We start from the raw sequence: 25122 nt of genomic DNA, 5'->3' as shown, positions 1-25122 counted from the left end.
TGGGGCATTAATATAGATATAATCGCGTGTTCCATGTTTTTTTCCCGGTTTTTTTTTTTATTTTATTTTTTTAATTTAAATTTGGGCAAGTTAGTTATTATAATGAGGAAGCGTTGTCGTTTTGTGACAAAGGATCGAATTTCTTGGTATATTGTTGTGATTCCAAAATCCAGATCAGATCAGAAGAGTCACATGGTGGCTGCTTCTGTTTAGTATTATTGTAAACCAAGTCTTATTTGGCGAGCTATCTAAATACTTTTAAAATATTTTAATTATTAATAATCCATCTATATATATCAAGGAAAAAAATTATTAAAATTGATAAAATTAATTTATCGTGATAATAAGCCAATCCAACTCGAGCTCGCCAGACTCAAAATTTAGTTTAATAGATTTTTACTTAGCTCGAAATTTGACGGACTTGAAAATTTTGAGATTAGTTCAATTCATATCTATTTTTCAAACCTATAAATTAAATAAGATATTTTTGTATTTTATTCAATAATTAAAGTTTTTTAGGAAAAATATTCAATGGAAAAAAAAAAAAAGGAGTGGCATACATGAAATTTGTGTTTATTTGAATTCCTTTTTTGGCTTTAGCGCTCATCATCATACACTGGTCTAATGGACTATCTGAATTTTTTATTGTTAGTAACAAATTTAAATTTTTTAGAAATTTGCAAGAAAAAGATGTCGTTTATTGACCAAAATAATAATAATTCAAGTTGAAATAAATACATTTTAGAATAAAAAAAATATAAATGACGTAATTAAAATAAAAAAAAAACAAAAATCAATCTCAGCTGATAAAAAAATGGAAAATAGAAAGTTATTTACTTCAATGTTCAAACAAATACAACATAGAAATAGAAGTGTGGCAAGCGCCCACCCATTCTTGGCATAAAACACTCTCAGACTCACATGTGGCACTTCCACTCTCCACCCAATCGCGTGAATCACATTTCCTGTCATTTTCGTATGTTGTTGTCACTCATTTACATCAACATAGACTAATTAATATTTGACGGAAATAATATTTAAATAAAATATATTTTAATTGAAATGATACTTAAAATAATTGCTCGGAATTTTATTTTAAATTTTAAACTTTAATTTTATAAATAAAATTCATTTAAAACTGCATTCTATTTTGACCGATTAACCGTAGATTGTATTATTAATTTTATTTTATTCAACATTCAAAAATTGTATTTCTACTTATAAAATAATTAAAAATAATAAGTAATATTATATGAAAAAAAATGGCATGCTGTGTGTGTGTGTGTGTTGGAATAAGTTTTGAATTGAATAAAAAAATAGTTAATCTCTACAACCAAGTCTACATTAAATTATTTGGTCAACAAATGCAAGCTCTTGCTGCTAATATTGGGAGACATCAAATGAGACTATATAATATAATATAAATTAATACTCTGCCAGCTTGACTTAATAAGCATGTGGAATCCAAGAGATTTGGAATTTTGGGTAATTAATATAAATAATAATAATAATAATAATATGCATGATATATTTATTTTCTTTATACTGAAAATGAATGGTGCCAAGAGTGAGGTAAGAAGAGAACCCAATTTGCCATTTTTCAGGAAAAAAAAAAAAAATACTATTTTCTAATTTGATGGCTTTTACTTACTGGTAAGTCATTCTTCTATCTTCAACAACTCTTCTTCCCTTTACTTCGGCAGAATTGGACTTTTTATTCTTTCATTTTCTGTGACTCAAAATTGGTTATCAAAGTAAAGTAACAGGAGCAGCCTGTTATTATTATTATTATTATTATGTTGATATATTGTTTTGATAAAATTGAATTTAGGATAATCAATTTGTAATATTATCAAAATTTTCCTTTTTTATTGATAAATTCGGATATCCAATGAATTGAAATATTATTTCGTTGTGTTTTTTTCTATTAATTTTTGATAGAATAGTGTTTGAGAAAAAGAATAAATTATGACTGGTCAATGGTACTCAATTCATTTAAAATTATTAATGATGAATTATAATTATGAAATTCACTTTCTTAAATTGTTCAATTTAAAATTTTAAAAGAATTTTTTTTAAAGAGAAACTAACATATTTTTGAAATAAAACCACTTGTAAAACTAATCTACTTGTTTGTAATTTGTTGATTTGATGATGCATAAATCATAATTTATAGTTTCATAGTTGAAGGTACAAAACGACAGTTCATTTGGCTGATTTTAGCAATTAGACATCTTTGGTGATTCATGAAACGACAGTTACATTTTTTTTTTTTTAAGAATAAACAGTGAAGTGTGGGCTTGTCTCACGAACAATGGATCCAATGGGCCTTCTAAAATTGGGCTTCCCTCAATTTTCTTGAACGTGGGGATGTGTTTTTGTTATTTTCTTTGTTTCCGACCCTTCATCTTCTTCCTTTTCATAATTTTTTTCTTGGTTTTCCATGTTTTTTTTTTTCAATTTTTTTTTGCTAAATGCATAAATACGCATGGAAAATGTGAAAAAATGAATTTAACTAATTTAACTATTCTTAAACTCGGTGAAAAATACCTGATACTGGAGTATAATTTTGTGATGGAGGAGTAACAAAATGAATTTAAAAAATTTTAAAAACGAACCAAATTTCTGACAGCCACAATTCCACCAATGGAATGGAAGAATGGAACATAACATTGGAATGGGGCCCGTCATATCCAGATGGAGTGGAGGGAGAGCTACAACTGCCAAACTGAAATAGCACCAAAAGGATGAAAGATAATGGGGAGTTGCTCTGTTAGAAACCTAAGCACAAACAAACTGACTCCATGAAAATGGAGAGTTGCTCCCTTCAACCATCAACTATAACCACCATACCTACCTCCTTAACCAGAAGTGGATTCCTTGAAAAAACTTCTGTACGTGGCCATTTTCTCAGATTTCCAAGTTTCAATAAATACCCACATGCCAGAAAGCTTAAATCTTTTGACATCAAAGCTCAAGCCTCTGGTATGTAATCTAATCTCCCATTGTCCTGCATTTGATCCAATTTGTTTATTTGTTAGTTTCTCATGGGTATTTATGATTTGAGTATTTGATCAACTTTTTGCCTCTTGATTTTGATCTTCATCTTCCTACGTTGTGGAAAGGACACGGGTTTCAATGCATTTGAATTGGTAATTTTGATAAATTAAGTAAATTTTTGGTATAATTAAGCTACAGTTCTGATATTTTTCAAATACAGGTAGAAAGATCTCACTCCAATTAATCATTTTTCTGGGCTGTAACAAACAAGTAAAACAATGGCAATGCAATTCCAATTGGTAATGGGAAAGTTCTCTAATATTATCAAGAATTATAATGAAGTCATAACTTTAGCGGGACTTGCAAGTTTTTCTATTTACTTCTCAAAACAAAATATTGCAATGTAGGGTTTTTGTAAAATAAACAGGGCTTAACTGCTTAAGTAATGATCAATTGAATAGAATTATGCATATTTGTTTTATTTTTGGGAACATGGCTTTTGGGCAGGAGGCTGTAGCTTCCTGATAATGTAAAATAATTAATAAGAATGAGAAGAAAATATTTGCATTTAGGAATAATTTTGACATCCACTGTTAAAAAAGAAGTCTTTTTCTATTATCAAAGAGAAATGAGAAGAAGGTCAATGAACAAACACTTAAATGGCAAAATAATAGAACATTTTTTGTTCTTATCAAATTAGTAAATAGAAATTCATTTTTTTGGAAGTCTGTAAAGTGAGATGGTATAGGAAACACAATTTTGCTGGCATAAAGGCAAGTTAGGGGATTGACTTGTGAGTGTTGCCTGAAGCATTAGGAGATTCATGTGATGAAAGATGATAGCTTCATATTACAGTATAATTTGCACTAACATCTTTAATCAATCTGCAGAAGAAAGACATTTTTTTCCCTGTTTTTAGGCTAAAATATGTTCACTGTCCTAAATTCCTTTTTTTTGTTTATAAAATTAATGTTCATGGATTTCTGTTAGGTGTTACCAAATATAGTTCAGGTGCAGTTGAGGCAACTCCAAAGGAAGTGGATGTAAAAGATGATAATCTTGCATTTGTTGCTGGTGCTACCGGTAGAGTTGGCTCGCGAACAGTGAGGTCACTTTTAATGTTCAATTTTTAAATTGATGCCTGGTCTATTAATGTTATTAACAATTTTCCATTTTCCTTTCTTTCAGGGAGCTTCTCAAACTCGGGTTTCAAGTCAGAGCTGGAGTCAGGAGTGCTCAGAAAGCACAAAGTCTGGTGCAGGTACTACTTTTACTTATAAATATAAATTTATATTATTCCATTATATTTTGTTTTCATTTCAGACTATACATCTATTAATAGAATATGTCATCTGCAGAGTGTTAAGCAAATGAAGCTTAATGGTGAAGGATCTCAGTGTAAGATATTGGAGTAGTAAATTTTAGTTGTTTTGATCTTCTTTAAAAAACGCAGCAGTCTTAGTACATGGCCAAGATATTGTAATTTGATTAAAAGGGTTCCAAAATTTGGAACATAACAGGTTTTCTTTGTTCTTTAGCCCAGATGTAGAGAAGCTTGAACTCGTGGAATGTGATCTAGAGAAACCAAATGAGATTGGACCAGCATTAGGCAATGCATCTGTAGTTATATGTTGCATTGGAGCTAGTGAGAAAGAGGTGTTTGATGTTACAGGGCCTTATCGAATTGATTATCAGGCCACCAAAAATCTCATTGATGCAGGTAAAAGAGATATATATTATATTTTTAGGTAAATTCCTATGTAATTGTCTTAAATCTCTAAGTTTTAGAATGCTGAGTACTTTTTCTTGTTTGCAGCAAGTGCCGCGAAAGTCAAACATTTTATTATGGTTTCATCACTGGGAACAAACAAAGTTGGATTTCCTGCAGCTATTCTAAAGTAAGTTCAGTAATCTACCACAGACCACAATTATTATATGGATTAATGTTGGTGATGACTGATGATGAGATTTATTGAGTTGACGTTGCTTTTGTTGCCACAGTTTGTTTTGGGGTGTTCTAATTTGGAAGAGGCAAGCAGAAGAAGCACTCATAGCTAGTGGTGTGCCTTACACTGTAAGCGGCGCTTTGTGAATTACCTTAAAGTGAATTTTTGGACACATGGGTTCCCTTATGCCTGTTTATCTTAGCTTCAACTTGATTATTTCTAGTGCTCTTCAGATAGTGAGACCTGGAGGAATGGAGCGGCCTACTGATGCTTACAAAGAAACACATAATATTACCTTATCAGAGGAAGATACTTTATTTGGTGGCCAGGTGTCGAATCTTCAGGTATTTTATTTTATATTTTGTTTTCGTACTCAAGGACTTTTGAATGTTGTTCACATTTATTTGTTTGATTTCTCCTGTAGTTTGATGATGAAGATTATGGGTGTTATTTACTCATTATGTACTCTATTTTTCAGCTACAAGTTATGCATTGACATTTCCTCTCTCTCTCTCTCTCTCTCTCACTTTGTTTCTAAGTGGCCTATAATTGCAATATTATGTTTTAAATCAGAGTATCCTACAAATGCATGGGCATTGGTGAATGATGATCTCATTTAAAATACAATATATTGGTCGAATTATAGTGAAAGCTGAAGAAAAAGTGCAAAACTTGACAAGTGCTAATTTTGATGTCTTCCAAGACTTCCCCTTCTTATTAAAAATTAGGTCGTTGCAATTCTATTTTTGTCGCACTGATTTATTTTGTTTGCTATGATAGCAATTTGTATTCATAAATTTTTCAGGTGGCTGAACTAATAGCCGTTATGGCTAAGAACCGTGGGCTCTCTTATTGTAAAGTGGTGGAAGTAATTGCAGAGACAACAGCACCCTTGACCCCAATGGAAGAGCTTCTAGCAAAAATACCATCTCAACGTGTTGTACCAAAGGTCTTTGCACTCTTTCCTGGAAGAATGAAGTACTCGCACCTATTTTATTTTAACATTATAATCAATAATTTCAAAGAAATTGAAAGTTGAAAATGGGAGGCCAGTGACTTTCAACTCTTCCCGACTAATAAGCTCATATGAGTTTCTTAGGGATGAGAGGTTTCATTTCAAACTTCTCCCTGGCGGAAGTATTTGATTGTAATTGCCTAATATTAAAACCTCAATCCTTTCAATTCAATGATTCTTTACAAAAGGGTTAAAGTAGGACAAAACAACTGCATATTGATGCTTTGATTTTTTAAATTTGTTCCTTCTTAAATCATTGATCATTGTTGGTTTCCATTCCTTGATTCTTATGGTTCTATATGATAGGAATGGAATAAGAATTAACAACAACCACACACCTTGCATGACAGTGGGTTGGAGACTTCTCTAATACCATCTGTCATAACATAAATTGCTGCCTGATGTTATGCTACTATTATAACACCATGAATCCACGACTGATATATTCATTTTATAAGTGTGTTAAACTGAAGCATCAATGAGAAAGGTAAAAAGCAATTAGGCAACATAATACAAGTACAAGAGGTTGACAGAAGAAATCCCCACTGCCTGAAACTTTTGTATCAAATTCAGATGAATCAATTATTGACTTGCTTATCATAAGGAGGTTTTGACTAGATTTAATAACCTAGATGTAGAAATGAAAGATCAATTGCTATTCTATTGATTAGATATAGATGCTAAACTAAAATTACTTGTGTCCATAGGAACTAGTTGCAGTAGAAGAGCCCGCCACTGCAGTCTCTGAGAAGGTTGCAAGTGAAGCTCCAAGTCCAAGTGCTCCTATTGAGAAGGGAACTGAACAAGCAAAAGCCACAGAAACAAGACCACTCTCTCCATATTATGTGTAAGACAAACCCACCACCTCCCACTTGATTCCATCAACTGAAGAAGATGTACTAGTTCAGGCAGATTGTAGAAATCATAAGCTCAACATATTTCTACACTTCATTTTGTTAAAAGTTAATCTCTAGCAGGCTAAAGTCACAGGAAATATTATTTTCTTCTGTTGGGTGCAATGCTATTTCAAGTTTAAGGTTTGTGTTGAGGCTGCATAATCTTGGTATCATGTAGCCATTTAATGATGCTCATAGGCTTTTTATCAATGTAGAATACTTTGAACAAAAATTTCAGTAATCTGTTAAAATATATTTGAACTGAAAATGAAAGGTGAAAATAAGATTATTTATTTTTGGAAATATTATTTTATTTCAAGTCCTATGCAGTTCATACTGTTGTGCTATTTAAGTAATTCTCATTGTCCTCGACAGTTATGCTGATTTGAAGCCACCCACTTCTCCTACTCCAGCTTCACCAAGTGTTCAGAAAGAAAGTAGCAGTCCTTTAGATTCAGTGTCAGAGCCTGCTTCTGCAGATACTCAAATAGGCTCATTAGGGATCCCAACTGGAATTTCTGAGGAAAAACCAGTCCTATTAGAAAGGAAGATAGAACAGCCTCTTTCTCCTTATGTTGCGTAAGACATTCTTTTATTAATTTAGTAGTTTTCTCTTAGTTTGTAATCAAGTCGTATGCAATTCACACGGTTATGCTATTTAAGTAATCCTCATTGTCCTCGACAGTTATGCTGATTTGAAGCCGCCCACTTCTCCTACTCCAACTTCACCAGGTGTTAAGAAAGAAAGTAGCCGTCCTGTAGATTCAGCGTCAGAGCCTGCCTCTGTAGATGCTCAAACAAGCTCATTAGGGACAGCAACTGGAATTTCTGAGGAAAAACCAGCCCCATTAGAAGGGAAGATAGGACAGCCTCTTTCTCCTAATGTTGCGTAAGGCATTCTTTTAGTAATTTCCTCTTACTTTGTAGATCATGGATGGTTTTCTTAATTACTTAGTTGATATGTTGTTGTTAGCTATGAGGATCTTAAGCCACCAAGCTCTCCAAGCCCAATCTCAAGCAGTTTAAAAAAGGCTAAATTACCAGAAAAAAGGGAAGCAATAATGATGCAGCTAGCAGCATTTCCCAGAAGAATCCCCCATTAGACTTCACTTCTAGTCCTTCACCTTACTTTGCAGAAATAAATCATCTGTCAAAGTATTGCATTATAAAATAGCATCGTTAATCATCCAAAAACCTTTTTTTAAGGGGAAAAAAAAAAAAAGAAAAGAAAGGAAAAAGAAAAGAAAAGAAGAGGCAGCTAATCAACTTTTGTACTGGTACATGCTTCTCTGCTTGGAGAACATCAACTGTGTTTATTGTCGCTAACTAAATGTTTATCGGATGCCACAATAATGAGTTTCTGGATTTCTGCCAATGAATAATGTCAGTTGAATATATTGCAGATGCAACTAGAAAAAACATCTGAGCTCAAGTTTTCTGCTAAAACTATTGCACGTTGTTAATTGGCTTCAATATCAAGCATGTGCCAATTTCTAAAGTTATAGTGATTTCTGATTGCCTTATTTTAATTTTTGAATAGTACGAGTTAGCTTTACTCAGTTCTTCATATTTGTCGTAAGTTCGTGTAAACTCTTGCATTTACTTTCTTGGATTGACTATCAAACAATCATAATTATGATTTTTGTAAAAAGAATATTCAGCAAGAACACAGTTATGCTTGAATGACTCTCTGGAATACTGAGGTTTCCTTGAAGTATGCTTGTTCTCTTGATTTTCTTGTCCCAGATTTTATATCAGGGTCAACTTTGATGGTTATTATTTGTTATCCATAGAATTTATAACCCGTTTTGTTTGCAGATATGATGATCTCGAATGCCCATCTTCTCCATCTCCTGCTGCACCAATGATTTCGATTCCAACATCTTCCGATGATGAAGGGTCTAAGGTGGGAAACAGCGCACCTATATTGGCCCCAGAGGAAGAGCAACAACATACAGAAGCAAAGCCAAGGCCACTTTCACCTTATGCCATGTAAGCTAGGTTTCTTTATTTTTGTTTGATGGTCATTTTCAATTCCCTATAATTTATGGCTCATTATGTTTTCAGATATGATGATCTCAAGCCCCCAACATCTCCGATTCCTGCTGCACCACTGGTATCAATCCCAACATCTTCCGAGAATGGGGGACCTAAGGCAGGAAACAGTGCGCCTCCAACAGCACCTGAGGATATGCAGCAACATACAGAAGCAAAGCCAAAGCCACTGTCACCATTTTCCATGTAAGCTTGATGTCTTAGCTTTTCTCATTTTCCATTGAATTTCTATGGATACTTGTAGAAGGTAAGCATTAGTTGGTTCAGCTCGGTTCTACCACTACTATATCCCAGAATATTTAAGTTAAACCTCTGCTGAGACGTGTGTGATGACTTTACTACTTAAAGATCAACTGTCTAGCCAACCTATACGAGTAATTTCAGATGGTTTGTGATACCTCATTACAGCTGAGAGCGTTCTCTATTTCTTTCAATAACAAGGTATGAAGATATGAAGCCTCCAACTTCGCCCTCGCCATCTCCACGGTCATAGAGTGAAAAAGAACTATCTAGTCTCACTGGAACAAAAAGAGAGAGAAGCAATGCATTTTCAGAGCGAAGGGTCAATCATGACATTGTGTCGCATAATTCACTCGGCATACTTTCCTGGTAACTTATGAAGAGGCTAGCCACTTGACTTGAGGGAGTCTGTTCTTTTTTTTTTTTTTTTGCAGACATTTATGTATTTATATTTATCATTTTGTGCTGACAATGAAAATGTATAATATATAAAATTGCATTTCATTTCTCAAATGTTCTTTCACGTGAGCACTATTACATCTTAAACAATTTTGCTCACTTTGCAATATATAGGAAATTTGTGCAGCAAAATTGGCAATCTTAACCTCCATGGGCATTTTATATATCTTCAGATTTTTATAGATCCAGTTCCATCTGGCATTCTTGCTTTTAGGCTTGTTTTGATACTAGATGGGATTGATGTCCTACGGCTTTGGGCTTAATTAAAAAAAAAAAAAAAAAGCTTCCCTTGGTTTTTCACCCTTGCAACTTCTGCAATTTGAAATAGAAAATCAAATTTTGCAACTTTTGTAAAATGGGGAGTAAAAATGAATGAGCGCCTTGAGTCCTTGACCTTTCCATATGATTTAGCTCTGTTGAACTCATCGTCTTAAATAAAGCACGTTTCTGCTCAAATACAGAGATTAAAATCAAGTACCGACAGCATTCAGAGACAGAGAACATAATAGTCATGGGTTACAATTCCCAAGACGAGTACTTATGGTCTGGCCCGTTTGAATGGGCTTTTGGCTTCATGTGTCTCGATATCTTTTGCTTCGGTAATTATACAAGAAGGTTAATGTTACTGTACTGAAACTAAAGCCCGAGTCTTATGAACAGGGTTTAGGGTTTTGTTTGCTATGCGTGAAGAAAGGAGGAGGAATAATTAAGAACTGGGGATGGAGAGTGATAAGCATAACGTAACTCCTTCAACTGCTCTGGCTTATCTGGATCCTAATTATTGGTAATGAAAATTCCAGTTTTTGTACCAATAGTTATTGTTTTGATTTTTTCTTGTGAAGATAATTGAGGTAATTATTGTTGATTTTAACTCTTGTAGGAACGATAGATTCTCAAAGGAGGAACATTTTGAGTGGTTCAAGGACTACTCTCACTTTCGCCATCTCATTCAAGCCCATATCACCACCAACGCTTCTGTAAATCCTCTCTCCCTCTCTTGCTCTCTCTTCTCTCTGCTCATGCATTTAACCCGACCATTTCTTTCTCTCTTATCATAAATCAAGGACGTTTATGGTTGCATGAACTAATATTCAATGAATCATATTTAGTTGTTCATTTCAATTTGGTTATGTGTGTGTTTGTAATGTACTATAATCCTTGATAAGCTTTTTTGAGCATTTGTTGGGGGTTTTTGATAACGCTATAGTGATAATAGAGTTGAATGATGAAGGTGTTGGAGCTTGGTTGTGGGAATTCACAGCTGTGTGAGGAAATTTATAAAGATGGGATTACTGACATAACATGCATTGATCTATCTGCTGTTGCTGTGGAGAAGATGCGACAGAGGTTATCGGTTAAGGGATATAAAGGTGTATTTTTTGGACTATTCAAAGTTATACATTAGCATTTGGTTTTTCTTGTATGTATGTTTTCTTAGCTGTCTATTGGTATCATTACACAAAATAATAATGAGTGTGTTAAGCAGTTGAAAAGCCATGTTTTCTGTTTAATTATAATGAATGATTTTCCATTAATGATATTATCTTTGATACATATATTTAGAGGAGATGATGAGCTGTAGAAACCAGGGATTTCTTTGCCTATAGACCAAGAAGTGTTTGACTTGTTTGGATGTGTGCCCTTAGCCTTTTGAAAAGTGATTGGTTTCTTAATTGTTGAAACAAAGTCCATGTCCAATAACAAGAAGATATTTGCAACTGTAGTATGATTCTTAGACCGTTGTTTCTTGTCACATTTATCATCAGAAATAAAAGTGCTGGAAGCTGACATGCTAGATCTGCCCTTTAGCGACAAGTGTTTTGATGTGGTTATTGAGAAAGGAACCATGGTAAACAAAAAGCAAGCTGATATTTTCTTGTTGATATCCTTTTTTCAGTTTTTTGTTATCATTTATCATAACTACGTTTTGTTGGAACTTTTATGTATGATCTATTTTAGAAAGATATATGTGCATCATTATTTATGCTATTTTTTCTTCCCTGTATTTTCAAGGATGTACTGTTTGTTAACAGTGGTGACCCATGGAATCCAAGACCTACAACTGTAGCCCAGGTCAAGGCAATGCTCGATGGTGTTCACAGGGTTCTGAAACCAGATGGCATTTTCATCTCAATATCTTTTGGCCAGGTAGGACAAAAAAAAAGTCCATCTTTTCATTCTTTTCTCTCTTAGACATTCCGGCAGGTTTTCTTTTTTTTCCCCTGCGTGATTGCTGTAACTATTAAATTCATCTCCTGCAGCCACACTTTAGGCGTCCTTTATTCAATGCTCCAGAGTTCACATGGTCTGTTGAGTGGAATACCTTTGGCGATGGGTTCCATTATTTTTTCTATATCTTGAGGAAGGTATGCACTGAGATTACTGGTGTCTTAATTATCATGCCTGCTTGTTGAGCTATCTTATTGTGGTAGCAAGGCAACTAGGCAGTTTTCTACATTAAGCAGCCCACTCAGTGTTTCGCTGAAAATGTACTCTTGCAGGACAATTTAGACCTCCTTAGAATAATAGTTTCTGTAAATTTATTTGCTGTACTTGTTCTTTTCTTGTGTTAATTCAAAGTGGGTTTTTGTCTGTGGCTCGGAAATAGCAGAAGAACAAACAGAAGAGTCTAATTTGCTCATCCCCATCCCCTGTTTTAAGCTATTTTCTATTTTGCATTCTAAATTGATCTATTATCATTTTTCAGGGAAAGAGATTGTATAATGATAAAGTGTCAAGTGACAAAATTGAGGTACAACCTATCCATCTACTTCAAGAAGAATTAGAGGGCGAAGATTACATTTTTCGAACCAACATTGATGATGATTAACGATAAATACAGTTGTAATTGTACTTGCTGTTTCTTTTCTTGTGATATCCAACTCGAATGTAATGGCAATCAAGCATTGCATATGATGTGTCTAACCATGATAGCAGGTGATACTTATTTATGATCAAATTTTATCAATAAGGACCTCTTGGTTTAATGCTTTCATCATCATATCAAAGTAAGGTTTTCTGGTTTTCCTTAGTGTTGTTTTAACTTCTGACTGTATGCAATGGTTTTGAACTGCTTTTGAAGAAAGCTGGATTTCAACTGAGTAAAAATTCTTAAAAGAACGTAGGCCTTTTTTGTAATTTCAAATGCAGGGCAAAGAAAAACGAAAATAAATTCTGGAACGACGGCTCATTATTGGAAGTAATATTTTAAAAACACATTATAAAGGTAATACCGTTAATCAATGACATAGCAAGAAAATTCATTGAGGGGTTTAATTAAAACATATAATTTACAAAACGAATTTTATATAAGTGATGAGAATTTGTGCAAAAAAAATATTTATAATTTAATTACAATAATTATTGCTTATTTTTCATTTATTAGAATTTATTACTACTAACTCTATTATTATGGTTGAAAATTTATATCTCTTAATATAAGTTTCTGAATAATCGTCAATAGCTTACGAATCTTTGGATTATGTTAGGTCGCCTTTCTTAGATTAGAATTAATATTTTCTTTATTAAGCTCATAAATTTTATCAAGCTCAAAATTTTTTAATGATTTATTTAGGTGTTAGATGAACAGACTGAATAGTTTGATTGACTGATGGCGATGATTAACGATTCTTATTCTTTCAAAGTATTTTATATAACTAAAATAATAAAAATATTGTTATTGTATAAAATTAAAATTCATACTTTTATTGCAAAATTAATTAATTTATTAAATACTACAATTAGATTAAATATAACATGCAATTAAGTTGAATACTATAATAAAAAAAAAATTTATTAAAATCTAAATTTATAATGCATGAGGAGAAACCAACGGTTAGCGAACCAAAAATTAATAGTCTATGAAGAGCAATAATTAAAAAGAAATAAAATTATAAAAATTAATTAAATTTTAGAAAACCCATAACCCATACATGAACCACTATACCTTTAATAATGAGGTCGCTAGAGGAAGGGCTTGAACCTTCGACCTTGTGGTTAACAGCCACACGCTCTAACCAACTGAGCTACTCCAGCTTGACAGTTTCAAATTTAAATATAATTTTAATACTTCTTAAAAAAGCTTTATATTTTGGAGAAGTCAACCTTTCATTTTTCATTTTGTTTTGTTGGATTACAAAAATGTCAATCCTTTGCATATTTGCTACAAATTTTTTTTATTATATTTTAGATAATATAATGGGGATTTTCAGATATTGTGTTCAATAAGTTTTATGATAATTTACATTTTGAATTTGTTTTTTTAAGAGAGAATATTTTTATAGCTGTATATTAAGTATTAACCATTGAAGAAATAATCAAGATATATACAAATTGACATATTTGACCATAATTGATAATTTCACAAAATTTCATATAGAGATGTAGTTAAGGATTACTGGATACTAATTATATATATATATATATTGATTCAGTGTGGATGATTTCAGGTGAGCACCGTGCATTGGCCATTAAAAATAAATCATAATCAATGTCATGTGTGCACTTCTTCCAAAAACAAAATTCTATATCTATAATCGTATGATTAACTGCAGCAACAGAATGAGGGTCCCACAGTTCGGAGTGACCCAAAACCACCACGACCGAGATTTTCCACGTCCGAAAACAAACGTCGTCGTTTAATAATTACCGCCAAAACGACACTGTTACAATCTGCTTTCTTTTCAGATATATGAAAAAATATTTATTTGTCAGCTTTCTATTTCCGTTTGTTACTTTCTCTATCTCTCTCTCTTTAAAAAATGGGGAAAAGCTCTCCAATGCTTCGCCTATAGGCTTCTTCTCTCTCTATCCCTTTTCCTCTTCCCTCTCCTCGCCGGCAACCTTGATCTCGCCGGGGAAACTCCTCTGATCACCGGATTCGATTTGATAATCGAATCTAGACACTCATAATTATTATTATTATTATTATTATTATTATTATTATTATTTACCTATACTCTTATACACAAATTTTGTTGTTTTGTATTCATATCTCGATTTCAATTTCGCAAATTTGTGTCATATATACACATATAAAATTGTTAATAAGCATTTGTTTAGATGGAGGATTATGGAGGAAGTGACGATGAGTACTATTACTCTGATGACCGAGACTCGCTCGACGGTCTTGAGAATGAGGAATCCGATTTCCGCTGGGCCCCACCCAAGGGTCCCAGTACGAAGGTATTTGTTTTGATTTTTGGATGAAAATTGTGTTTGATTTTGAGGATTTATCGGTGGTTTCACTGTAAAGACTGTATTTTTATGTCAATTTGGTTTGGTCTAGTTGGCGCTTTGTTGCTTTGTGGCTGAGGAATAGCTGTATTTAGGGGGATATGGTTTTGAAATTAACATTTCTTTTTATTTTGGGGGGGTTTGGGAAGGGGGCGAGAAAGGGGCCTTACTTTGTATCTTTAATTTGATTGTGCTTTCATTTTATAGTATTTTCTTATATCAGCTACAAGAAATTTGGCAATGTTGCACATACAGCTTACCATGTTGAGAAACAAGACATCCATTAAGCAGCAAATGCAGTTAATACTAGCTCAATAAAGTTTATCTTCTATGGAAACGAGTCTGGAATTCCGCCCAGCATGATATTAGTTAATGGATAACCAATATGAAAAAGGGATTAAAAATTCAGTCATTCAATACTTGATATGGAGAAGTGATTAAGTTTTTAAGTTATGGCTGGGCTTTTTTGCAGATAATCACGAAGGCGTCCCTCTTGGCAGCACAGGTAAAAAGAAAATAGCTCTCAAGCTGTTTCAATTTTCTTCTTGTATATGTACCTTTCTGCTCCAATAACTGATGTTTGTCTTGGGGGAATATGTAGAGGGAAGATCTGCGCAGAGTAATGGAGCTGCTATCATTGAGAGAACATCACGCAAGGACCTTGTTGATACATTACCGTTGGGATGTTGAGAGGCTGTTGGCTGTGTTTGTAGAGAAGGGGAAATCATACTTATTCACTGAAGCAGGTGTTACTGTTGTTGAGCAACTAGATATTGATTCACCACTGACTTCATCTTCTACGATAACATGTGATATATGCATAGAGGACATATCTGGTGATAAGGCAACCAGAATGGACTGTGGCCATTGCTATTGCAACGATTGTAAGCACTCAGTGAGCTTTAGTTATGGTGGCTTTTCTCTTTATGCCTGGCTATAGTGTTTGTGATGTCTTTAAAATATGGTTTGTTATTGGACCTTAACCTTCAATTGAAAGCAATGTGAACATTTCTAGAGGCAAGTAGGACAGACACATATGTATAATGAGGTTTACTGATATTGGGATTTTGGGACTTTAGCAATTCATCTCATGGATTTTAAACCTTTGTTTCTGTGGTTTCTGTTTATCCTACTGTATCCATTTTGCACATATTATGCACTTAAAAATTGGACAAGGGAACTCTGGGTATTATTCTACAATTACGAGGCAAAGGTACAAAAAGATGGATTTGCATTTCACAATGACATGCAAACAACATAGCTGTAAATATACTGGTGGTGTGGTAGCATATTGTAGGGGCTACCTTGTGTTGATTTTTCATATCAAAGTGTTCTTTTTAATACACACACACACACACACACACACACACACACACACACACACACATTCTTGTTACTCCAAAATGCAACAGATGTTACTGATTGATTTGATATAATGATATTGCTTTTCAAAGGTTGGACAGAGCACTTCATTGTTAAAATAAATGAGGGTCAGAGCAGGCGCATCCGGTGCATGGCACACAAATGTAATGCTGTATGTGATGAAGCTGTTGTCAGAAATCTAGTCAGCAAAAGGCATCCTGATTTGGCAGAGAAATTTGATCGATTTCTTCTCGAATCATATATTGAGGACAATAAAATGGTTAAATGGTGTCCAAGTACTCCTCACTGTGGGAATGCTATAAGAATTGAAGAAGATGAATGTTGTGAGGTAGAATGTTCATGTGGTTTACAGTTTTGTTTCGGTTGCTTGTCGGAAGCGCACTCTCCTTGTTCATGTTTGATGTGGGAGCTCTGGAGCAAGAAATGCCGAGATGAATCTGAAACAGTTAATTGGATCACAGTTCATACAAAGCCTTGTCCTAAGTGTCACAAGCCAGTTGAGAAGAATGGTGGCTGCAACCTTGTGAGCTGTATATGTGGTCAAGCATTTTGGTAAGTATCGCTTTCTTTCTTACCCCTCATCCTTCAACACCCTTTCCCATCTCTTCCTCTTCCTCCAACACACACACACACACACACACACACACACACACAGAGTCGTATTATGCTGTTTTTTTCAGCTACCTCGTTAATAGTGTGACTATTCTTCAATGTTCAAGTATGTCCTGGCTTTGACTTCATATGGTTGAACTGCTATTTCGCTGTTATATCTTTCTTCCATTCACATAGTTGCTTTTCTCCTCCACTTTATCCTTTTGACACAGTTGGCTGTGTGGCGGAGCTACTGGGAGAGACCATACTTGGTCTAGAATATCTGGTCACAGTTGTGGACGCTATAAAGAAGACCGAGAGCAAAAAACAGAACGGGCAAAACGAGATCTCTATCGATATATGCACTATCATAACCGCTATAAAGCTCATACAGATTCCTTTAAGCTTGAAAGTAAACTTAAGGAGACAATACTGGAGAAGGTTTCAATATCAGAAGAGAGGGAATCAAGACTTAGAGATTTCAGTTGGGTAACTAATGGACTCCACAGACTTTTCAGGTCAAGACGAGTTCTTTCATATTCATATCCATTTGCTTTTTATATGTTTGGCGAAGAGCTGTTTAAGGATGAGATGACGACAGAGGAAAGGGAAATTAAACAGAATCTATTTGAGGATCAGCAACAACAGCTTGAGTCAAATGTTGAAAGACTCTCCAAGTTCCTGGAGGAGCCCTTTGAGCAGTATGCTGATGATAAAGTTGTGGAAATAAGGATGCAGGTCATCAATCTAACTGCAGTTACCGATACTCTATGTAAGAAAATGTGAGTGTAACTGTTACATTTGATCTGAATGTTTTTTAGGCCTTTTGAAATTCATAAACTAATGAACTCATCTGCAGGTATGAGTGCATAGAAAGCGATTTATTGGGTTCTCTTCAACTAGGTACCCATAATATAGCCCCCTACAAGTCGAAGGGCATTGAGAAGGCATCTGAACTTTCGTCTTGTTGGAGCAACAAAGTGAATGCTACTCATAAGTTCCTGACATCAGATGGCAATGCAAGTGGTAAGCACTTTTTTATGGTGTTATGATTGAGAAAAGAAATTTTGACATTTGGTATGTTATACCTGTCATATACAATTAACAAAGCAACCTTGTAATACCTGATACACCCTGCTTCAACCTGCAACTGAACCTTCCCTGTCCCTGAATACTATGGGTCAGGTATGTGAATTCTGAAATTTGCTCTAAACCTGAAATAGTTCCCTGTACATAGCAATCTCTCATTTCTGTTGCTTATGATTTTTTACACACATATTGCTCAGCATTGTTATTTCACTTGCCTCTGGTTTTTTAAGTTGTGCCCTTGATTGCCTGACTTTTTATGTCATGGCCCAGCCCCACCTTTTTCACATAAAATAAAATTCAGTATTATACATTTGCATCAGAGTGTCAGATGGAAATAGCAAGTTTCCTTTCTGGAGTGAAGATACTCAATTTGTGAACACATTGTTCCATCCTGAATAATCTATGGTGGTCTCGTGAATCTTGTTTGCTCTGATCCTGTCAACAGAATTTTTCTTTATTGTTACCTAATCAATAATTAAGCTAGTTAATGTGTTCAGTTTTTTATGGCTGAACTTTTGTGTGAGCTAACAGCAACTGATGCATATGAAGGAACATTAGGAAAACTTAGAAATTTAAAACCTCATCCAAAAGTACACAATATTGTTATGCCTCACCCATGTATGATGGATTTCTTTTGATGTTATTGTTGTATTTAGGATAACTGATTCAATTCGAAGACACAAAATAATTGCCACTGTTGGTGCTCTGTGCGTGTGTGTCTGCAGTACTGCCATAGCGAACTTAATGGTCATTCAGATTTCTCCCCCAAACCTAGTAGAACTGATTCTCTCTCATTTCTTCTTCTCTAAGAATTTTCTTTCCAGAGATAACTATAGTTGAGAAACACGTGTCTTTCTTCTTCCCAAGATAGCTAATAGAGGAAAGAGATTTTGTTTTCGTTCTCTCAGGCTCAGCTCATCTAGGTAAAATGTTTAGTGACATTTCCTAATTAGTGATAGATTCTTAATGAGTGTGTAGACGATGTAAAATTAATTGTTAAAAATTGGGCTGATTGGTAAAAGTTAAAAGTTGAGTCCTGATTTGACTGAAAAAGATTTTGGGTTCAATTGGACAAAGCTAAAAATTTGAAGCTTGACGTCAGTTTTTCTCCCTGCATTTAGTGCATGGAGTTCCAAATTGGATATGATTCCTTGTGCAGGGGTGCTCTTATGCTTGGAAATTTCGAAAGGTTGTTGAAACTATTTTATATAAAATAAAAAGTACTGACACTGCATTGTAGGTGGTATATCAGAACTCGACAGACCTTCGGATGATAGTGGATGCTCTTCCCGGAAGCGTGCTAGGAAGGAGGGTGGTGGCTTTTTTGATCTGAACTTGCCGGCAGAGATTATGGATAGGAACTGAATTCAGAGACTGCAGACTTCATACGGGTACAAAGTGTACAGCTCTAACTTGAGGCCGTCCTCTTCTTCATGGAATTTGATCTTTTGTGGATTAAGAACCAAATTCTTTGCCCTTTACCCTAAATAGCCTTTTGTTCTGCATTTGACATTGCTTTCTGTTGATGGGATATCTTGGGAAAGAAATTTATTTCCACTTTTATCCAGTCTTTCTTTTTGTTGTATATAGCCGTTTATTGGGTTTTTGTGGGGGATAGATATGTAAATTCTCTAGCTGGGGACTTGGACTAGACTTCATTACATCCTTGACATAGTTTGCGGAATTTGATAATCTTATTGATTTCTGCATAATTGAATGCTGTACTCTTTGAGGCAGGTTTTCTTCTCTCTTCGCCAATGATTCACAAATTAGGAAAGCTATGGTTTCACTTTTGTATTTATTTATATCCATATATTCTGTCATTGTGGAAAATGTACAAAGAATTAGTTATATTCTCCCATTTTTGTTATCGTACTTGCTAACGAATAAAACAAGAAGCCTGTGGTGGAAGTGTTGGTTCTGCAGAATGGTTCTAGCTCTCATTATCACTCTTTAATTAAACTATGTAGGTTTCTTCAGCGAACTCTTTCGGATCAGATGTGGGTTAGACTGGGTACAGAGTTGCATTCCTGTTGTGTTTTGTATTTTTTATTTATTTTGCATTTTCATGCTCATAGATCATAACTCTTCGTGTTCTGTACAAGTCCGGACCTGTGAACCTCTGCATTATGGATGGAGAGATGGAGATGAGTTCTGTCTTGGTCGCATGATATCACAACATTTCAGCTTCTGTTTGCAGGCATGTGATACCAACACTAACCGAGTCTTGTTTTCAAATTCATACTAGTTGTATTCGGCTATATGGACTTTTTGTTTGCATGCACATAGCTGTTGGAGAAAAAGGAAATACAGTTTACAAATATGTAGCGGGAGTTTTGTTTGGTGTGAATGATTTTTTTATAAAATTTTGAGGCATTCATCGGGAATTTTACCTTTTCATGAAAATATTCCTTTCAATTGTATGAATTTAATTTTGTGAAATTCGATATAATTAAGTTTTCAGTAAATTGGCCAAATATATAAATAATACATTCATACTGTATGTTTTGCAGGTATTTAAAACTTATGGAAAATTATTATACTATTAAAAGTTGTAGATTTTCATGATGTTTTTTTTTTTTTGAAAGCAAATAAGATCATATATTTATAATGAATCCTGAGAAATAAGATTTGCAATACAATGGGGGGTCGAGTCCCATAGACAGAAACAAGAATATATACATGCCACACGAGCAAGAGTATGTGCAGGCTTGTTACCTTGCCTCCTAGCCCAAACCAATTCACTAAATGGTATTTGAGAAAGCAGTTGTTTAATCTCTGCTAGCACTGGTGCCCAATCGGAATAATATTCAAAATCGGTAGTTACAGCTTGAAACAGTCGCAGGCAATCTGTTTCCACCAGGACCTTTGATATGGATCCATTGGTGCTTCCTAGTGGGCTTGGATGTGTTCTTATCCTTTGTTGCTTGTTTTGGTCTAATTAATATGTAAGGGATGTGGGCTCATAGTGTTTATTTAAGTTGTTTTGGGTTGGTTTTATGATGCATGCAATCTGCCCAATATCTAGTTGTTTGTTTTGGGCTGGAAATGACTTTATTTTGTGTTTTAGAGTTAAGCCCATGTGTTTTGGCCCTAGGGCAGCCTAGTTAGATGCTCTTCTTTAGGGTTATGTTTGTTTAAGGCATATAAATAGCCTCCTTAAGATGTAAAACGAGATTTTTGGCATAATTTGAATCAAAGACAGATTGTTCATGCTCTTGCATGTTCTTCTTGATTAGAGAGATTGTGAGAATTTACTATCCTCTAATTGCATCAAGAATTAAGGTAAACTTATCAACTCGTTGTGGCGTTTATCTTGTTCTTTGCTCGATTATTGGTGTTACCGTTTCCTTATAAACGTGGGGTGCCATAGAGCGTTTTAATCTCGATTATTGGTGTTTCCGTTTCCTTATAAACGTGGGGTGCCATAGAGGCGAACTTATATCCCATTCCTTTGATTCCCGATCCCGGATCCTTATCATTTGGTATCAGAGCCAAATCAAAGTTTTGGGGTAAGTTCTGTTATCTTAGTTTAGGAATTTGAGTTTTCTATTTGCTGGATTTCCTTTGATGTTATCTTAATACTTGCTTTCATTCTAGATCTGGATTTTTCTCTTTAGATCGTGTTGGATCTAGACATTTTCTCTTTAGATCTTGTTTAGACATTATCTCTTTAGATCTTATTGGATCTAGACAATTTCTCTTTAGATTTTGTTGGATTTAGATAATTTCTATTTAAATCTTCTTGAATCTAGTTTTCTTTTGTATCTTCTTATTGTTTGCATCATTTTCTAGTTACCCTTTTGACTAATTCAATATCTATCTTTGAATATTCTTGTTGTTTGCTTGTTTCTTGATTAAAAAAAAAAAAAAAGGTCATTGATAAAGAGAGATAAGTCAGAATTTGTTAAGGTCATTACCTACTTAAGTTGAATTGGGAGACACAAAATTGTTGGACAACCTACATACTAAGTCAATATCTACCTAGATTGAAATTGGAAGACACAATTGCTGGGCAACCTAAAGGCATTTTGACTTGATTTGGAAATTTATTGATAGTCTATCTTACATTCAATTGAAGGATATTATATTTTGACTTGATTTGGGATCTTATCTTGAGAAAACACAAAATTCATTGTTGGACCACCTAAATATTAATTCATTACCTACCTAAATTGAAATTGGGAGACACAAACCATCCACTTATACCTTGTTAAGCCCTTACCCTACCTAAATTGGGTCACATTTGTAGGTTAAGTGAGGATATAAGTCAAAAACGTGTGCTACAGTAACTTGCTACAGGAACTCAGAAGCAAACTTGCTACAGTACCTTAAAACGTCTGCTACAGTAACTTGCTACAGGAACTCAAAAGCAAACTTGCTACAGTACCTTTAAAAAAAAAAATTTTTTTTTTTGGGTTTTCTTTGTTTGCTTGCTTTGATTGGGTAGAATTAATTAGGTCCATATTTGGTTTGCTTTGTAGTGAACTAAATTCATGCAATATATCCAAAAATTGTCTTTCAAATTCTAGTTTCTATTTCTTGTTTTTGTGCTATCTTTGCTTCATTTATATTGTTAGGGTGTATTTGCTTGTTCCAACACTCTAATTAATAATCAAGTAGTACATTGTTTTGTTCTTGTGCTACCATTCATTTTGTTTGAGTTTTCTTTCTAGAATTGTGCTTACGTTTCTTTTGTTAAGGTTTATTTTCCTTGTGTTCTAAACGTGCTTTGAGATTGATTGGTTGGCCTGAAATTCTGAAGTACAATTGGAGGATTTGCATGGAGTGATTAAAGAGTGTAAACACGTGAGGGAGTGCTTTATCACTGACTCAAATGTTTTTGTGATTTCTATTTTGAATACTAACCGTGAGTGCAGGCACATTTGGAGATAATAGTGGGGAGGGAAGTCAAATGGAGGATCCCCAGTTGAAACTTGTAATGGATTCAATCCTAGGACAGTTTAGAACTTTCAACAATTCCGTCCAAGATATGAGAAAGGAGTTACAGGAGTTTAAAGCTACCCAACGCTCTAATACAAGAAGAGCTCGACCTAGTGGTACACCAACTAGATTTCAAACTCATGAAGAGAAGAAGGTCGATAATCCTGATCGTTACTTTAAGGATTTGACTAATGAGTTAGGAAGGGTGCAGGGAAGGAAGAATGTGGATTACCTCAATAGATATTCATCCACAAAGGAAGAGCGGAAGACCATTCTAACACCAGTTTGGTCAAAGGAAGTATATGTAGATCAATGTAAAAATGAAAGTATGAGACTTCATGTTGAAAATAAAGAAAAAGAGTGTAAAAATAAAATGAGTGAAAATATACTGAGTGCAAATAAAAAGAAAGAGGGAAAAGAAAAAGAAAACAATGTGAGTTTGATAGCTAGAGCAAGTAAGGATACACATGCTTTGTACCACAATCAGCCTATACTTGTACCTTTGTGTAAGGGACCTTATTTGGCCACTAATGATCTTAACCCATCCTTGCCAAGTGTGTTTGTTGATCTTTTGCGGGACTTTGAACATGTGGTTCCAGAAGAGATTGCCCAATCTTCATGTGAGGGTGAAAAGGTGGTTCTTGCACCATTGACACCTCAAGAAGTGAATATTGATCAGAAAAAGTTGCTTGAGAGAGAGAAAGAGGAGTTCACTGATGTCTTTCTTGAAGAGTTGCCTAGTGGATCGCCACCTTTGAGAGGGATAGAACATCAAATCGATTTCATTCTTGGCTCCACCATTCCAAATCAACCAGTCAATAGAAGTAATCCAATGGAGACAAAGGTGTTGCAAAGGCATATTCAGGTTGTAGCAAACAATGGAGTTCAATATGGTCTAAAAAGGAGAAGAAGAGTAAAGAAAAGGGCATGGATTCTAAGGAGAAGTGGACTTATCCTAGCAAGCAAAAGGATACCTCAACTTTTAACTAAAATTCGAGGACGAATCTTTTTGAGGAAAGGGGGAATGATATGGATCCATTGGTGCTTCCTAGTGGGCTTGGATGTGTTCTTATCCTTTGTTGCTTGTTTTGGTCTAATTAATATGTAAGGGATATGGGCTCATAGTGTTTATTTAAGTTGTTTTGGGTTGGTTTTATGATGCATGCAATCTGCCCAATATCTAGTTGTTTGTTTTGGGCTGGAAATGACTTTATTTTGTGTTTTAGAGTTAAGCCCATGTGTTTTGGCCCTAGGGCAGCCTAGTTAGATGCTCTTCTTTAGGGTTATGTTTGTTTAAGGCATATAAATAGCCTCCTTAAGATGTAAAACGAGATTTTTGGCATAATTTGAATCAAAGACAGATTGTTCATGCTCTTGCATGTTCTTCTTGATTAGAGAGATTGTGAGAATTTGCTATCCTCTAATTGCATCAAGAATTAAGGTAAACTTATCAACTCGTTGTGGCGTTTATCTTGTTCTTTGCTCGATTATTGGTGTTACCGTTTCCTTATAAACGTGGGGTGCCATAGAGCGTTTTAATCTCGATTATTGGTGTTTCCGTTTCCTTATAAACGTGGGGTGCCATAGAGGCGAACTTATATCCCATTCCTTTGATTCCCGATCCCGGATCCTTATCAACCTTACTAGTAGATCTCGTGTGCAACCAAGATAAAACCTCCCTGAGGCCGATGGCCTCTGCGATGTGAGGTTTTAATACCCCCGCAAAATGACCCGTGCAAGCTACCAAGAACTGTCCAGCTTCGTTTCGGACAAGGCCGGCATACGATGAACGACCAGTCATATGGACAGCTGCATCAACGTTACATTTTACAACCCCAGTCGGAGGAGGAGCCCATGTAGGAACTGAAGCCGACGATACAGAGAGATTGCTTCGATCAATCTGCGCATTCTTCCATTCTCTAAGAAAGCTGGTAGCTGCCGTGACAATGTTGTAAGGAGCAATATTAGTTTGTTGCCAAACCCTCCGGTTTCTGTCGAACCAGATAAAGTAGCACAACACACCGAATAACAAGCAGTGATCAGTACTGCGCCGATCAATAAACCCCAATAGAGTATCACTGAAACTAGTGGTTGATCCATCCAACGGAATCCCTGTTAAAGTCCAGCACAGACGAGCTTTCTCACAAAGGAATAGCATGTGCATTGTTGTCTCGATTTCACCGCAAAAAGGGCAATAGTCATCCTCTATAATCCGCTTGCCAAAAAGTATAGATTTCGTTGGTAGAATATTACGACACGCTCGCCACAG

General features: G+C 34.8%; 3 protein-coding genes and 1 non-coding gene across 7 annotated transcripts; 3 read left to right on the top strand and 1 right to left on the bottom strand.

Moving 5' to 3' along the window:
* The first annotated feature begins 2672 nt into the window (after positions 1 to 2672).
* Positions 2673 to 9665, top strand: TIC62 (NAD(P)-binding Rossmann-fold superfamily protein). 3 transcript variants are annotated; one of them, XM_089716328.1, is made up of 15 exons: positions 2673 to 2985; positions 3991 to 4108; positions 4189 to 4261; positions 4359 to 4398; positions 4544 to 4720; positions 4817 to 4898; positions 5002 to 5074; positions 5180 to 5290; positions 5752 to 5895; positions 6669 to 6808; positions 7233 to 7436; positions 7543 to 7642; positions 7909 to 8006; positions 8925 to 9098; positions 9354 to 9665. In XM_089716328.1, the coding sequence occupies exons 1-15, from the start codon at positions 2805 to 2807 to the stop codon at positions 9403 to 9405; spliced, it is 1767 nt and encodes a 588-aa protein (XP_089572454.1). In that variant the 5' UTR covers positions 2673 to 2804; the 3' UTR covers positions 9406 to 9665. The 3 variants fall into 3 exon arrangements, with proteins under 3 accessions (XP_089572454.1, XP_020534374.1, XP_012069465.1); XM_020678715.3 differs by lacking the exon at positions 7909 to 8006 and adding an exon at positions 8676 to 8849 and having other exon boundaries at positions 2684 to 2985; positions 7543 to 7746; positions 9321 to 9665; XM_012214075.4 differs by lacking the exon at positions 7909 to 8006 and adding an exon at positions 8676 to 8849 and having other exon boundaries at positions 2686 to 2985; positions 7543 to 7746.
* A 570-nt stretch (positions 9666 to 10235) lies between these two features.
* LOC105631859 (S-adenosyl-L-methionine-dependent methyltransferases superfamily protein) lies at positions 10236 to 12638 on the top strand. The gene is made up of 7 exons (XM_012214063.4): positions 10236 to 10395; positions 10492 to 10588; positions 10843 to 10981; positions 11378 to 11460; positions 11625 to 11759; positions 11873 to 11977; positions 12319 to 12638. Exons 1-7 carry the CDS (start codon positions 10331 to 10333, stop codon positions 12439 to 12441), a joined length of 747 nt encoding a protein of 248 aa, XP_012069453.1. The 5' UTR covers positions 10236 to 10330; the 3' UTR covers positions 12442 to 12638.
* Positions 12639 to 13572: 934 nt separating this feature from the next.
* On the bottom strand, positions 13573 to 13646 carry TRNAN-GUU (transfer RNA asparagine (anticodon GUU)). The gene has a single exon. It is a non-coding gene; the product is annotated as a tRNA-Asn (tRNA).
* A 688-nt stretch (positions 13647 to 14334) lies between these two features.
* Positions 14335 to 19655, top strand: LOC105631851 (putative E3 ubiquitin-protein ligase ARI2). Of its 2 annotated transcripts, none has more exons than XM_037641722.2 (7): positions 14335 to 14795; positions 15319 to 15351; positions 15448 to 15730; positions 16301 to 16781; positions 17054 to 17602; positions 17680 to 17846; positions 19162 to 19655. In XM_037641722.2, exons 1-7 carry the CDS (start codon positions 14673 to 14675, stop codon positions 19272 to 19274), a joined length of 1749 nt encoding a protein of 582 aa, XP_037497650.1. In that variant the 5' UTR covers positions 14335 to 14672; the 3' UTR covers positions 19275 to 19655. The 2 variants fall into 2 exon arrangements, with proteins under 2 accessions (XP_037497650.1, XP_012069442.1); XM_012214052.4 differs by having other exon boundaries at positions 14336 to 14795; positions 19150 to 19655.
* The last annotated feature ends 5467 nt before the right edge of the window (positions 19656 to 25122 follow it).

This window comes from Jatropha curcas, chromosome 11 (assembly GCF_041381405.1).
Source record: "Jatropha curcas cultivar XTBG-Jc1 chromosome 11, XTBG_Jcur_1.0, whole genome shotgun sequence".
NCBI lineage: Eukaryota > Viridiplantae > Streptophyta > Magnoliopsida > Malpighiales > Euphorbiaceae > Jatropha > Jatropha curcas.
This window is presented reverse-complemented; position numbering and strand designations above follow the sequence as displayed.